Source organism: Rhinolophus sinicus, chromosome 15, assembly GCF_057876585.1.
Source record: "Rhinolophus sinicus isolate RSI-liver-muscle chromosome 15, RSI-T2T, whole genome shotgun sequence".
NCBI lineage: Eukaryota > Metazoa > Chordata > Mammalia > Chiroptera > Rhinolophidae > Rhinolophus > Rhinolophus sinicus.
This window is the reverse complement of record NC_142515.1, coordinates 102,310,515-102,326,335: the sequence shown is the minus strand read 5'-3', so window position 1 is coordinate 102,326,335 and position 15,821 is coordinate 102,310,515. Positions and strand designations below refer to the sequence as shown.

General features: G+C 34.4%; 1 protein-coding gene across 3 annotated transcripts in view; it reads left to right on the top strand.

The window, feature by feature from the left end:
• The window catches only part of GLRA3 (glycine receptor alpha 3), a 150,813-nt gene that overhangs the window by 94,785 nt on the left and 40,207 nt on the right, over positions 1-15,821 (top strand). For all 3 annotated transcript variants that reach the window (XM_088792540.1, XM_019733097.3, XM_019733096.3), the window contains 2 exons: positions 11,567-11,704; positions 15,347-15,561. In XM_088792540.1, the coding sequence (XP_088648666.1) occupies positions 11,567-11,704; positions 15,347-15,561 (353 nt within the window). The remainder of the gene's footprint in view (positions 1-11,566; positions 11,705-15,346; positions 15,562-15,821) is intronic.

The following is a 15,821-nucleotide window of genomic DNA, read 5'->3' as shown; positions in this document are numbered from 1 at the left end:
TGATCTTCCCCTCTCTCTTTTTTAATTAGCTAAGTAAAATAAAGCACAAGGCTATCTTTTCAAAAGACAGATTTTCATTGATATCCCAGTTTCATTTATAAATGCATCTTATTTGTTTCCTTCATAAACAGCTAATCTATGAGGGAAGGAAACGGCTTATATTACGACTTAGACTATGCCCCTAAGGAATTAAACAGAGCAAATCAATGTGCAGAAATAGGGGTAAAGAAAACTAAAGGTTTAACTTCAAGACTTTAATTTTTTCCATAAGGAAAATTTCTAAATAGGCAATGTTTTCCCCAGGTGAAAAAGAGGAATGAAGGATATTTTTAATCTTGGAAGAATATTGACTATCTTCTTAAAGTCATAAGAAAGAGATGTTGTTTATTAAAAGACAAAGATGACATAGGAAACAAATTATCACTATATTCATAAAGGGTCTAATTATGTATTTCATATCCAAACAGGAATGTAGGTAACAAAAGAGGAAAACTTATCCAATGTAAAAAGGTCAAAGAAATTTTAATTATTCCAATTGGAAAAGAAAATACAAGGAAATAATTTGGTGAAGAACTCTTTTTCCACAAAGAACAGCCCACATCCCTAAAATTACAGAAAGAGCGCCAATCTAAAAAAAAAAAAAGACAGAAAATTAAAGAAACTTTAAAAATATGATTTAATAGGGCTTTGGGATAAAAAATATCCCCAATGGATGGGAGGTTTTTGCTTTTTAAATTTTCAGATTCATTTCAGAGCCACATCTGATATGACTCAGACTGGTTACTCTGGAATTTATGCTAAGACTAGTTAAGGCTAACGATAGAGTTGGGCAATGATTTTTCACAAGTATTTCCTAATAATCTCTACTGTTATTCAAGCTCTTTCATAATTTAAACAGTATGGATATTATTCAAAATAATACTATGCCTTTTGCTTGGATAGTCAGAGATACAAACAGTTCTAGTTTTCTGAGTATTTATTACTAAGCCTCTTCAGTTACAATGTTGGTTAGAAAGCAAGTTTTCCCAAGACAAGAATATTCGCTAATGAACTAGTTACTTACAAAATCACTTCCCACTTAAACATTAAATATTTCATCCTACTTAATGCCAGGACCATTCTCTCCCAATTTGTCCACATCTTTGTAGCTTGAATTTTTGTCAATTATCAGATATTCTAAACATATAACAATATAAGTAAAACATAATGTATTTACACATCTTACAAAAAGATGATGTCATAATAGTTTTATATCCATTATACATATTATATGATTTAATCCTAACCACAATTTAGTGAGATAGGTTTTATTTCCATTTTAAATGTGAGCAAATTAAAGTTTAGAAAGGTTAAGTGACTTTTCCAGTCATACAACGAGGAAGTGGGATGGAGCAAACCCCAATGAATTAATAGCTCACAAACTTATAACAAGCATCAGTTATTTTATAACCTATCTGATGATTTCCAAATATTTACAAATTGTGACTGATATTCTTAAGTCTTCAAGTTAAGTATACCCAATAATTTCACTTGTTTTCTCATATGAAAAGACTTAGAGTTCCTTCCCTGCCTATTTCCTACCCACAGATGTCTTTCCATTTATTAAAATTGGCCTAAACCAAGACGTGAAGAGTATGTCACCCCTTCTTGATGACAGTGCCAATCATTCTGGGACTTGAAGTCCAAGATCACTCAGACATTAGAGGCAGCTACAAAACACTCTCGACTGAGACCACATCTACAGTTAGCTAAGTAATACAATTAAGTTATATGTACCCCATTCCACATCCAGCTAGTTGGTTCACCTGACTAAATGCAAAGTATTTTGCCTTTGTCCCAGTTGAATATCATCTTGCTAGATTCAGTCCGTAATTCTAACTTGATGATCCATATCTTCCCAGTTAATCATCCAGAGAACTGAACAACATACTTTTAAGCACTCCCAAATGGGCAGGCCTGAGAAAATTCTGGAACAATGCACCAGAGGTATTCCTCTTGACTGATTACTACTGAAAAAAAATTAACAACGGCTCTTTAAATCAGTTGTAAATCACTTAAACACATTATTATTAACAGTATTTTGAAATTTTTGTAAGGACAACATTAGAATTCAGCAAATATCTTGCTGAAGACACTATAGTTTACCTTAATATTCCAGCATGCTTCGTAATAAGATCATGTCTTTTTCTGTGATCCTTCCATTTGCTATTTACTGGTCAGAGCTGTCACTATTTTCTTTCTTTTTTATTAGTCCCCCAATAATACCCAGTATCCTCAACCCTTATATTTGCCTCTGACTGGAAATAACTTTTCCAGAGAATGCTCTTTCAAAATTTGGGTGGCACCTTTCCCAGAGATGGCCCCAGTGTCCAATCGCAATAATTCCTTACACCATGCAGTGCGTTGCTTCTCCCCATATAAGAAAACAAATTCAGGAAAATGCACTATAATTTTAAGTCGTTCTTTAGGAAACTATATAAACTATGTAGATCCATTAATTTTTCAGAGACTCAGTTTTCTCTTTTGTAAGATAAGTGGGCTACATTAAATGACAGCTGTTTCCCTCAACTCTAAGATACCATAAATTCTTTAACTATATAAGACCAGAAAGCTAACATGTAAAATTAACAACATAGCGTCTAAAAATCATGGTGTATCTACCAAAAGGATCAAGAGGAAAACAAAACCAAACAAGTAATCAAAATAATTTCATGAATTATCTGTAATGAAGATCAAGAAGAAAGCAATCCAACCAGAAAATAAGAAAATAAACGTAAGGAAAAAATAACTAATGAGAGTCTGGAGAAAACAATCTAATTTTCAAAAGGCATATAAGACTGTGATTAAATAGTTTACGGTCATAAATTGGTGAGATGAACTTCAAAACTATTTTAATACAGTACTGAAGTCAAAACTTCGGAATGTTGAATAGCGATGACAATGACCATGGCTGCTAAATTGATACCTTTTCCTCTGGGGCAACTATGGTTATAGATTTCTATGAAAGGACTCCTGCTTGTGTAGTAAGTATCCTGCTCACATTTAAGAAGTTTTTAAAGTATCTAAGGTATTTATAGACTGCCTAGTCAAGTTTCCAGGATCTCAGAAGTGCCAAGTGACCTGTTTCTTCATCACATACTCTACTTGTAGTCACTGGTTCCTAGCGATTTGTTGATTTCTCTGAGTCTGCATCAGGGTAGAAAGAAAAGTCCAGATGCAAATATGACCAAACCCAACCAAACCCAACCAAACCCAACCAAACCCAACCCAACCAAACCAAACCAAACGAAACAAAAACCCAAAAAACAATCAAATTGTTAGCACTTGGAAGGAGTAAGGAGGGTTTATATCATTTCTAGTCCCCAGGCCTGTTACAGAACTGCTGATTTAAACAAATTATAATTATAATGAATCCATAAATGTGAGGGTTTTCTGCAACATGCTCTTTATATAATAATATGATACAAATACACCATCAGTAGAGGTTACAATATTTTCTAGAAATAGTCACTTTTTGGTAAGTTACCAGTAGACTCACAAAATTTCCAAACATTGCTGTATTTGGAGCTGATGGACTGTACCTGTGAGTAGTCTGGACACAGACAATGGTAAAAATTGCACTGGATGTAATTAAAATTCTGATTGGTAGTCAGACCTTCATCTTCAGCCTAATTATGATCACTGTTTCTGTCATTTCTATTAAAAAGTAGCCATGATACATCCCTTGAATACATAAAGTTATTGGTAACTAGAGTTAGTTTTTCACTTTTACCTGAAATAATTGGCATTTAGTTATTAAGCTGCGAATTAGAACACAGAGAAAAATAGCCTGATGGTGTGGATTACAATACAATTGAATTATTTAACAAATAATTTTGTTGAATGTTTAACATGTAAGTCTCTAAAATAATATAGGGATAATTCAAACTGCATTGCCTTCTATCTGAGCTAATTGTCTTCTCCTGAGCATGTCAATGAATATATTGCAGTGATAGACATTTTATAGTATTTCACTTTGAAGAGAAATTTGTAATTTTACTCTCTGGTATTTATTGAGTCATGTTAAAATGTCTTCTATTTCATAATGATACTCTTCAAATGCCTCTGGAAATAAGAATCTGATGTGGGTCTTCTTGCTATTTTTATGAATGAATTCCTTCCCTAGGATTAGCCTAATTTTTGGCTCTTGTAAATGATTAGTTACACTGAAATATCAGCACCAAAAAAAAAAACCCCTGAGACCAGTCAAAAGATTATTATAGTGCTTTCCTATTCTCTACTCAAAACATTACATAACTTTTAGATATTGGCAAACTGATGTTGGCTCATAGAGTCTGTTATAGTTTGAGCCGATGAAATAAATTATTTCATATATGTGAGCAGATATGAACCTTCAGCCTTCTGGTAGGCAGACACAATGTTTTTCCACAAGCTGGAGTTTATTCTAAAGAGATACTCGGACAGAGCCCTCTTATAACCTCTCTGAGGGCAGAAATCCACTTAATCATATACCTTTTCCTCATAAAATAGGCTCATGATCAGGTCCTCTTCTGATTTTAGTTGAGATTTCTAATAAGAACTGGAAAACACTAGATGTTCAATGTGAGGTAATTTTGTGAAGTTTTGAGAAATGTGAACAAAGTTATCAGTGTGACTGTCATTTCATTTAAGAGATGCATTTAGGAGTCACAAATTATATTTTCACCATTGCCTTAAGCGAAACAAGGAAAAAGGTTAAATCTATGGTCTATAATAAAGGGTAATAGGCCTTCAAAGAGAAATGCATCCAAAGCACTAGTAGAATAATGATTATAGGCTAGTTACAGCAGAGAGTTTTAGAGAAAGTGCAATCACTAACAAGATAATTTAGCAGGCCTACAATTTAAATGAAACCACATGCAAAAACCTGGATTATGGTTTAAGATTACTCAAATTAAATGAGCAAACTCTAAATAAAAATGTTTTAGTTAAATATATTTTGACAGAGCAGTTGTTCTTTGTCAGGTCAATAAAATTTACTTGAGTAATATTTCTCCTGGCAATAATCAGCAAGCATGCACTATTTGAGCATTTTCTTCCTTTTGTTTTTAAAATTCCAGCTGCTAGTTAACCATATGATTTCACTCATATTTGGGATATAAATCTGAAGGCAACAAAGGAACAAGACAAACAAATAAAGAAACAAAAACTCATAGATACAGACAACAATTTAGGGTTACCAGAGGGTAAGGGGGGAGGGGTGATGGCAGAAGAGGGTAAAGGGGGTCAAATATATGGTGATGGAAGGAGAACTGACTCTGCATGGTAAACACATAATGCAATATATAGATGATGTATTATAGAATTGTACACTTGAAACCTGTGTAGTTTTGTTGACTATTGTCACCCCAATTAATTTTTAAAAAATGTGAGCATTTGCAAGCTGGGTCAAATCCAGAAATCTCAGAGTCTCTCTCTCTCTCTCTCTCTCTCCTCTCTCTCTCCCCCCTTCAGTTGAGAAAGTTGGATCAAATATGATTCTAGTTCCCTTGTAAAACTAAATGTGAATCTATAATTTATTAATAAACCTGAAAACTCATTTTGAACTTAAATATTTTGTCAGCCCGCATTCTCCCTTTGAATAAGTATTTTTATAGTATACTACTCATGGTATAAAGTACTAAACAATAAGCTCTTCTTTCTTCTGTAGACTTTTAAGCTACTTTTTAAACAACTAAGTATCATTTGATTTTCAAAATGACAATATAATACATTTGAATGACATCTTCAAAATCCACATGTTTGTACTGGAAAATTTGAACAATAGACTGAAAAACAAGACCATTCTTTAACATCAACTCACAATCTTCTTCACTAGTGTTATCCACTTTCAAGTTCACCTCATGATCCCTTTTCTTTTATTCTGTGTGTGCACACACACACTGTAAGATTATAAATATAAAAGACATTTCAAACATAAAAATACAGATAATTAAAAAATAATATTTTGTATCAACCATATTAACATTGCCATTTTACTTTGGATTTAATTTTTGTCTAGTTCGATGAATGTGAAATTATATCTCATTGTATCTTTATCTCCCTGAGGTTGAACTTATTTTGTTCTGCATACCCTGTTTCCCCGAAAATAAGACCTAACCGGACAATCAGCTCTAATGCGTGTTTTGGAGCAAAAATTAACATAAAAGACTGGGTCTTATAGTAAAATGAGACCCGGTCTTATATTATATAAGACCTGGTCTTACATTGTAGTAAAATAAGACTCGGTCTTATATTAATTTTTGCTCCAAAAGATGCATTAGAACTGCTTATCCGGCTAAGTCTTATTTTCGGGGAAACATGGTACTTAGTGAACATTACTGTTTTTTTTGTCTACTGTCTGTTTTAAACTTCCCTGATTTTTATACGGGATTATCTTTTAATTTTTATTTATATGTATTAATCTATATATGTTCTTGATATTTTAACTTTATATTTTTCACAGTCCAGAGGGTTTTAAATATGTATGTATATATTAAAATCTATTGTTTTCTAAATATATTATGCCTTCTACATACCAAAAATACAAAACTATTATGTGTTTTAACCCCCAAATTTTATAGCACAGGATGTGTTTACATTTTAAATATAAGTAGATTGTATTTTTGTGTAACTTTTTCTAAGTGGATAAAGGTTTTTTTCCCATTATTGTTTATTAAAATGTTTTCCATGTTGGTTTGAAATATCATTTTTTTACCTCAATTTTTCATATATGGGGCTGAATACTGGACTTTGTTCTGTACCATTTATCTAATTGGTACAAAGACTGTATACATGAAGCCATTTAAACACCACAGTTTTATTTGTATATCTTTTTCTCTATTAGGCAAGTCTGATTCTTGACTTTTTATTTTTCAATATTGAAAGCAACAAACAAGACAAACAAATAAACAAAAAGTCATAGACACAGATAACAGTTTAGTGGCTACTAGAGGGTAAGGGGGGGATGGTAGAAGAGGATAAAGAGGGTCAAATATATGGTGACAAAGGAGAACTGACTCTGGGTGGTGAACACACAATGTGATATATACATGATGTATTACAGAATGGGACATTTGAAACTTACATAATTTTACTAACAAATGTCACCCCAGTAAATTTAATATGAAAACCCCTGCCTTTGTTATGCATATACTTTAATATTTTAGATTAATTTCCAGTTGAAAGTTACATTAGTATTTTCATTTAAGTTGTACTGATATTATATATCAATTATGAGAGAATCACACGTGCGCAACAGTGAGTCTTCTTACCCAAGACCACAGCATGTCTCTATCTTTTGTAATCTTATTTTTCTGTTCTTTCAATAATGTTTAATTATTTAATCTTTGCATTTCTTTGTAAGCTCCTAACTATACATATTATATGTTTTGCTGACATTGAGAATGACAATTCTGTTCATATTAATTTTAAGTGGTGCAACACTTAAAATCCATTTTCTAATAGGTATTATATTGAAAAGGATTTTATCTTAGTTGCCCAGAGATGAGAAGAGGTGGAAATGCCTAGTGCAGATGGAGTCATGGGGTAGGGAAGACAGCAAACAGAACAAAAGGGGGAATTCCCAGTGACAATATCAGGAAATAGAAGTTCTCCCCAAGTGAGTGAGCAAAGTTCAGACAAGTGAGAAGTGAAAGAGTCTGTCTAGGTGCCTTGGGGACACTTTACCCCACCTATTCGGAATTCAGTGGTGTAGGAAGACAGTGAAACAAAATCATAAACATTTCAGAGAGGTTAGAGCGATTTGGACAATGGACGTGTCTTGTGTCACATTTTCCTCCAGGAATTCTGAGAGGGGATCACCTGAGGTAGCCCCAGCCAACGTAGGCAGCCATAACCAAAAAAACTATCAGTGTGGCATACTTAGATACATAGGCGGATAGATGATAGACGATAGGTAGGCAGGTAGGTAGGTAAATAAGCTAAACCAGTACTTCTGTTTTTTTTCAGTAGCTGTTATATGACTTGGAAGAGATCTAGAGGTCTCCCTATGTTCCACGAACATGTAATGTAGCTGGGAATCTCAATTTCCAATGATTCCACTATGGGGTTTACAATAAAGCAGATTCTATGTCTCTTTGTTTGGGGAACGTTAAAAGATCTTACAACGAAGACTGAAGGCTATGCAAATGAAGAGCAGCAGTTGGAGGGTCTGGCTGAAACTCTGTATCACTATTGATATGCCTTCATATTGTCAGTTCTTTCCCTGGACATGATAGGTTCAGTCACTTCCTTTATTTTTAAGGAAAGGAACTGCCATACCTAATTATAATAACCACAGTTTGCCAGACTTCTTTTTTTTTTTTCAAGTAAAAAGGGTGTTTCAAAAAAAAAACACAGCTGGTTTAACTTGCAAATCCATCACGCCAATGCTTTTCCTTAAAAGGATCAAACCATTACAGTATGCAGCTGAAGTGCTTTGATATATGCTTCCATTTTGGCACACAGAATCCTAAAAGAATATTTATTACATAAGGGTCAAAATTTAATAAAATTATCCATCAAGGATCAAGAACATTCTTAAATAAAAGTGGCATTGTTCTTACTGTGAGATACGGTAGTCAAGAATACAATAACGTCCCCAGTTTGCCTTCAATTATGCTAAAGCACTAAAGGTTTTACCCACCATTGTTTTTTTTACCATCTGGGCAAATGTCAACACAATGAAAAACACAAATTATGTTTTATGATTATGAAAGCAGTTTGGGCCTTATGAATCCCATGAAAGGATTCTGTTAGAGTAATTCTAAAGCACCATTTTTTTTTTTTGTCAGCGTCACTTCCCTGCTCAAAAGATTCAATTGTTTATCATTGCCCATAGGGAATTTAAAATAATCAAACTTTTCAACCTGGAATTTAAACTTTACACAACCTTACATTAATTTATCTTTTCATTCCATAGGCTCCTTCGTGTAAACTGGCTCTAGACAAATGAAGTTATTGTTATTGGTATTATAAACCTTGGGAATTTGCAGTTTCTTGCAACTGATTATCCTATTTCCTTTGCCTGAGGGCCTCACCTTCTCTCACATTCTTTCTAAGCAGGTTCTGCCTTTTTTCAAGGTCCAACTCAAATGAGGCCTAGTGTATATCATAGGTGCCTCTTCTGAACGCATATGCCACTTTGTATTTCTCCCATGTCACTTATTTTCCTCCTGGTAATAACACCTCACATTCCCAGGAGCCCAGGAGCACACATTACATGTAGTCAGTGCTCAATCAGTACTTGTTGCAGAAACAAGTGTTTGGTTGTACTGAGCCATTTGTTTACCAGTTTCACTGCAGCTGCCATATATAGATTATTGGTGGAACTCAGGGTTAATGTCATCGTTTTCTGAATAAAGTATTTTTTGTTGGGAAGCTTATTACCGTACAAGACAATTCAACTCACAATCTTGATCTCATTAGCCAGTCGGTTCTCCTTAACAGTCGGAGACTTGCATAAAGTTCTGCCAACCAAAAGCGTAAGGATGCTAAAACACTGAACTGTGGAGAAGAGTATTGATTTTTTTTAGTTATGTTGGAAGGTTTTTTTAGACAAAATTACCATTTAATTATTCTCCTTGAACATCCAGTAAGTTGCTCAGAATAAAAGAGTAACTTACCCCTTAAACATGCCATCTCACTATTTGTATCTTGGTTTCAAACTCAAATATTTTATGGACCATGACAAAGTAGCAGAGTTTGATTATAAACGCCCATACCTAAATCAGTTAGTGTGCATGATTATTTAACACTAGAGCAAGCTAAATATGATGCCTATAAATCACATGAGAGACCAACTAAAGCTTGTCTTTGAAGGAATTTCAGAGGGCTAGTTTCTTTTCACAGAAGGCCTTAAGAAAAATTAAAATGTAAAAAAAAAAATGGGGTTTCAGTTCATTTCTTCATTGATCTGTCTAAACTGGGATAAAATCTCACATATTTTGTCTTCCGTGATTACAGGTATGGCAGAATAGGATAGATATCTTACTTGGAAGCAAATAACAATTGGTGACTATTTTACTATCTTTTGATCCTTGAGAAATGGACATGTATTTTCTGTCTAGGTAAAATGGTATATACAATGGATACGTATTTAAGAATAAAAGCAAAAGCCTTCTATTTCTAGCAAGCAAATCATGAATTGAGAGGTCCAATGAAATGTATTCCAGTATAAGTCAGCCAAGCATAAACCCTTGCTGTGCTAAGTCCAGCGGTCTAGAGATCGTCTTGCAGGTTCCCATATCTGGAACCAGAATTCAGATTTGCCCCCTTCAGTCTGGATGACTTGATAACCTCTACCAACTAGTGCTTGCTCCGTAATACGCCATCACACTGGTGGCACTGCTGCTAAAACTTTGACAGCAGAGCCCCAGTCTAAGGAGAGCCTCTAACCACTGGTGCCCTTGCTACTATCATCCCCATTGCGGGGGGGTGGGGGTGGGGTGGGGTGAGGGGGTGGGGGGGTGGGATGGGGGGATGCGGCTACGGGAGGGTGCAGTTGGACCTCGGGCTCCAGCCCCTCCCACCACAGCTAGATCAGATTTGGCTCTTTGGGGGAGGTTCCTTTCCAGATATTGTGGGAGGTGGAAGTTCCCTTTGCTACCCATTGCTCTGGTCAGCCTGCCACGTCAGCTGATTCTAATCACTATCATAGCGTCTCCTTACAATATAAGCTACAGGAAAAATTGCTGGGGACTGTGTCCCTTGTTTGCTGCTTCATGGAAATAGAGCTGCTTCCTTTATCTGACCACTTGACTTCGTTCAGAGACAAGACCGTGCTTTCTCTCTCTTTCTACCTCCATGGTGACTGCACATTGAAGTACTTCTATAGGAATAGGAAAGATGCTGACTATTACAAAATACATGAGTTACTTCTCTCCTGAACCACTGATAGTCCGTGCAAGAGTTTCCTTCTTCACAAACTAGTCCATGTGGATTTTCTGTGTGCTGTGATATTTGCTGGATAACAGACATTTCTATTTAAAATATCATTTCGTCTATTTTGGGACTTGGAATTTAGAAAACGATACCATAAACTGAAACAGTTAAATTATTAAACCAAGAACGGTATCTAGTTCTAGTACTACGTAGTAGCGCTAATGCTTTTTTCCCACAGATGTTACAGCTGAGGTCATTTCCTAACCAGTTACAATTTCAGTTATTGTTGAGAGTCCTGAATAATTTGAGAGAAAGTGAGGGGATATTTAGAGGAGTAGAACCAAAATGAATTGTTGAATTAACCCAGTAGTTGCCTATACCAAGGAAAAAAAGAATGTAAATGCATGTCCTTTGAGGTTTCTACATGCATGTTATATCTATTATTAGCCTACCACATTTTCTTACATGATTTGATGAATATTCCATATGAATAGACTTCAATACACTATTTTGAGATGGAATTGTGAGATGGAATAATAGTTCAATTAATAGAGTTAAGATGACAGTGTTTGGCCTTTCCATCTCATATAAATTGTACGTGTGTGTGTTTCATTTCTTTGAATGCCCTTTTATGCTATAAATATTTTTATTATGTTTTGCACAGTTGGATACACAATGAATGATCTCATTTTTGAATGGCAAGATGAGGCACCTGTACAAGTGGCAGAAGGACTCACTCTGCCCCAGTTTCTGTTGAAAGAAGAGAAAGATTTACGATACTGCACTAAACATTACAACACAGGTAGGAGTTGAGTATTCTTCATTACACTTACAACTTGTGGTTTGATTATTGTTAGATGTTCTTAATTATAGTGTTATAGGTTCATTATTTTAACTACTTATAGCTCAATGTTTTTCATAGTCATAGAGAAGAAAATGAATGCATTTGAAACTTACAGATGCTTCGACTCATTGTATATTGTCGTGATTCGTTTGTATGGGACATATTTTTGTGTGTGAAAAGCCCATGGTTACACAATAAAGACAGTTTTTAAAAAGCTCCTTTAATTTCTATGTGAGCATTAGAATATACTTTTTAACCCATCTTGGTCAGAAAACGTGTTTGCTGAAAAAATGAAAGAAATTTATTTTTTTAACGCTTCACTTGCTTCAACTTTTGGCCACAATTTCATGCATTTCAGGTATTGTTCCTTAAGCACCTGCTATTCACTCTGACACAGTGGCCTCTTGTCTTTGAGAATAGATATCAGATCTAGTTAAAGACAAGGAGTGAAAGACTTAATGTGATAGCTGTGCATTCATGAGAGCTGTTTACTTCTCTCAACTGGCCCAGGCTATTCCCATAATATCTATTGTAACTGCCTAACCTATAACTACAAATTCTGTTAAACGCCTCTCAACTGAGGCATTTCTCCAGTGTTACTGGTGCATGGGCTCCCTACTGGCATCAGTTGCAGTGCTTATCGTTTCATTACAGTAACTGATTCTTCTTGCGCTCTGCATTTTCCAGAACTGTGACCTGAGCTGTCAGTATACAAGATCACTAATCTCTTTTATCAATTCCAATTTCTCTTAATCAATTCATAGCATCTGGTGAAAAAGTCACTGACATTTTCTCACCCCTCACCTTAACCTCATCAGAGGTGAGGCTGATATTTAATTTAGTAGGTAGTTCAAGGTTAACATCTCAACACAAAGGTAAAGTGTAAGCGGGTCAATACCAGGGTACTTGCTCAGCTCTCTAGGAGCAGTTGCAATGATAAACAACTTTTAGAGAAATGCTAAAAAACCTCTAGATTTGATTCTGGCAGTAGATTTGTTTCTTCAAACTGCTGTAACAAAGTGCCACAAACTTGATTGTGTCTCTTGCCCATCTCTCCAAAACCATTCTCTACCTCTCTCCCCTTTGCACTGTAATCTTGCCACAGTGGCTTGCTTTCTCATATGTGCTACACTTGTTTCTGCCTCAGGGCCTTTACGCTTGCTGTTTCTTCTGTATTTAAGCCTCTTTCCCCAAATTATTCCAAACCTAATACTCACATACTTCAGGACTGCTCAAATATCACCTCTTCAAATGACTTTCCATAATAAGCATATGCTAAACACCCAAATCCTCTTCCCTTCCTCTTCCTGCTTTCACAGTCTGAAATTATATCTTTAATTTGTAAGTTTATTTATGCATTGTCTGATTCCCTCATTACCATGAGTTTGTAAAGCCAAGGATTGTATCCCCCTTTTTTTTAATCTCTATATTTCTTGGGTCTGTTGAAGTACATAGATACTCAATAAATACTAATTGGATAAAATGATAAATAAGGAGTGGATTTGGACATGGAAAATTGTCTGTACATGTGAAGATACTACAGCTTGCCCCCCAGGATGAAGCAGGGAGGAACAGTTTTTCTCTAAACAGGAAAAATTTCCCTTAGATCTCTATTAGCAAGAATGCTTCCTCCCAATTTTATTGCAGTATAATTTATATAAAATTGTAAGATAATTAGTGTACAGTGTGATGATTTGATATATGTATATGCTGTGAAAAGATTTTCCCCATTGAGTGAATGAACATATCCATTGCCTCATGTATTTACCTTTTGTGTGTGTGAGAGAGAGAACACTTAAGTTCTACTCTCTTAGCAAATTTCAAGTATACAGTGTTATCAACTGAAGTTATCATGTTATATTAGATCCTTAGAACTTATTTATCTTATAACTGAAGAATGTTTTTTTAAATCAACTTATTGAGATATAATGTACATACTATAAAATTTACTTCTTTAAAGAATACAGTTCAATGATTTTTAGTATATTTATATAGTTGTGCAACCATCACTCTAATTTTGGAATGTTTTATCACCTGATTAAAATAAACCTTACCTCTAATAGCAGCCCTCCCCAATCAGCAACACCAGGCAACCACTAATCAACTTTCTCTCTCTATAGCTTTATACCAGGGGTGCCAAAAAAGTGTATATATATACCTACATATATACACATATATATATGTATACATGTATATGACTTGTATTCATCTTTTGTTATCAGTATATATTATTACAATTTTAATACAGTTTTTTCCTTTCTTAAAATATGTGTACTTTTTTTGGCACCGACTGTGTTTTCTGGATGTTCCATATAAATGGAATTATATGTGGTCTTTGTGACTGGCTTCTTTTCCTTAGCAAATGTTTTTGAGGTTCACTTTTATATTTTAATAGAGCTTTAAAAATCTAAAGTATGTTTATATACTTAAAAAATGTTTAAGCATTCTGCATATATTTGATAAATCAATAAAAGGATCACGTACAGGTTGCATATGTTTCTGAGTACAAGACACTTAAGAGTTGAACCCAACTTTCCCACAGTTTATGAAACTCTGTTAAGACTTTTAAGCCCATCCTGTTATTTTGCAGCCCTGCCCATGCATTACAGTTGCATGTGGCTCAAGTCACAATAATTTAAGTTTTGAGCTGAACCCTGTGTAATTATACACTAGCAATTTTCCTAGATGTGCTCTCTGATTCCTTCTCTTGTAATCAGGTCAGAGAACATTACTTAAAGAATGATCGAGCATGTAACTCCCTGATTTTATCCTTCTTTATAATTAGAATAAGGAGAGACTAAAACCAAGAGTTAGATGATGCAGATAAACAATTATTTTAAGGAAAGATAACATGGTAATAGAGTAGGGAATAGAACCAAGGAATAAGCCAAAAGGTCAACAAAACATTTAATTAAACCACAATGTATTCCTTTTTTAATTACATACCATAAGAGAGACACAAAGGCATTAAATATATGGAACAACTGTATCTTGGGTTTCTTTTCAGTAAGTGTATTTTTAAGTTTTGTTCAAAATTATTAATGAGAAATAACATGCTTTCCTGTTAGTTTGCATTAATAATTTTCAAATTCTTAACGCATAAAATAACTTACATAAATTGCATTTAAGGAGCTAATCATCTTCAATTGTGTTTATCCGTTAGCACTTAATTTAAATGTAAAGGCTTCTGGAACAAATAGCACCTGGCTCTAAATAAATACATAAAAGTACCGGAAGCAGTCAATGAGTAAGGAAGGTCTTTATATAATAGATACACATTTCTCCTGTCCATCTCAGAGACAATCAAGTGAAATCATAGATCTCTGAGTACTTTGGCAAGTATGAAGCACTAATCAGATGTGAAGTCATAAGAATACATACTACTTCCTGAAATAGTACTTTCTCATCTTATGTTGCTTCTAGATGCTAGCACAAAAATAAAAATATTTTTCAGAAACCGATGTACATATATGATATAGGATCCCTTCTCATTGTAATGAAAAACTTTAGGACAAAATTATGAAAACAAAATTGTGACATTTGATGTCAGAACAAAGACCTATTTTTACCCATTGCTACATTTATTTTACAACCAATTAGGAAAGTTTACATGTATAGAAGTGCGATTCCATCTTGAACGACAAATGGGATACTATCTGATCCAGATGTACATTCCCAGTCTCCTGATCGTTATTCTATCCTGGGTTTCATTCTGGATTAATATGGATGCTGCTCCAGCCAGGGTAGCTTTGGGAATAACTACTGTGCTGACTATGACCACACAGAGTTCAGGATCACGAGCTTCCTTACCAAAGGTAAGTGCACTAAAGAGACATATAATTTGTGTGTGTGTGTGTGTGTGTGTGTGTGTGTGTGTGTGTATTTTTTTTTTTGCTTGTTATTTTTCAATAGTATTTATTATTCATGGGTGATGTTTAAGGCAGAAAAAATTGTAAAACAGAGGAATAGATGAAGAAAAAAATTCTGCAAACCAATATATCTTCTATTCACAGTTGTGTTATGACCCCCAATTATTTAAACCTCAATCATACTCTCATACATTACAGATTTTTTT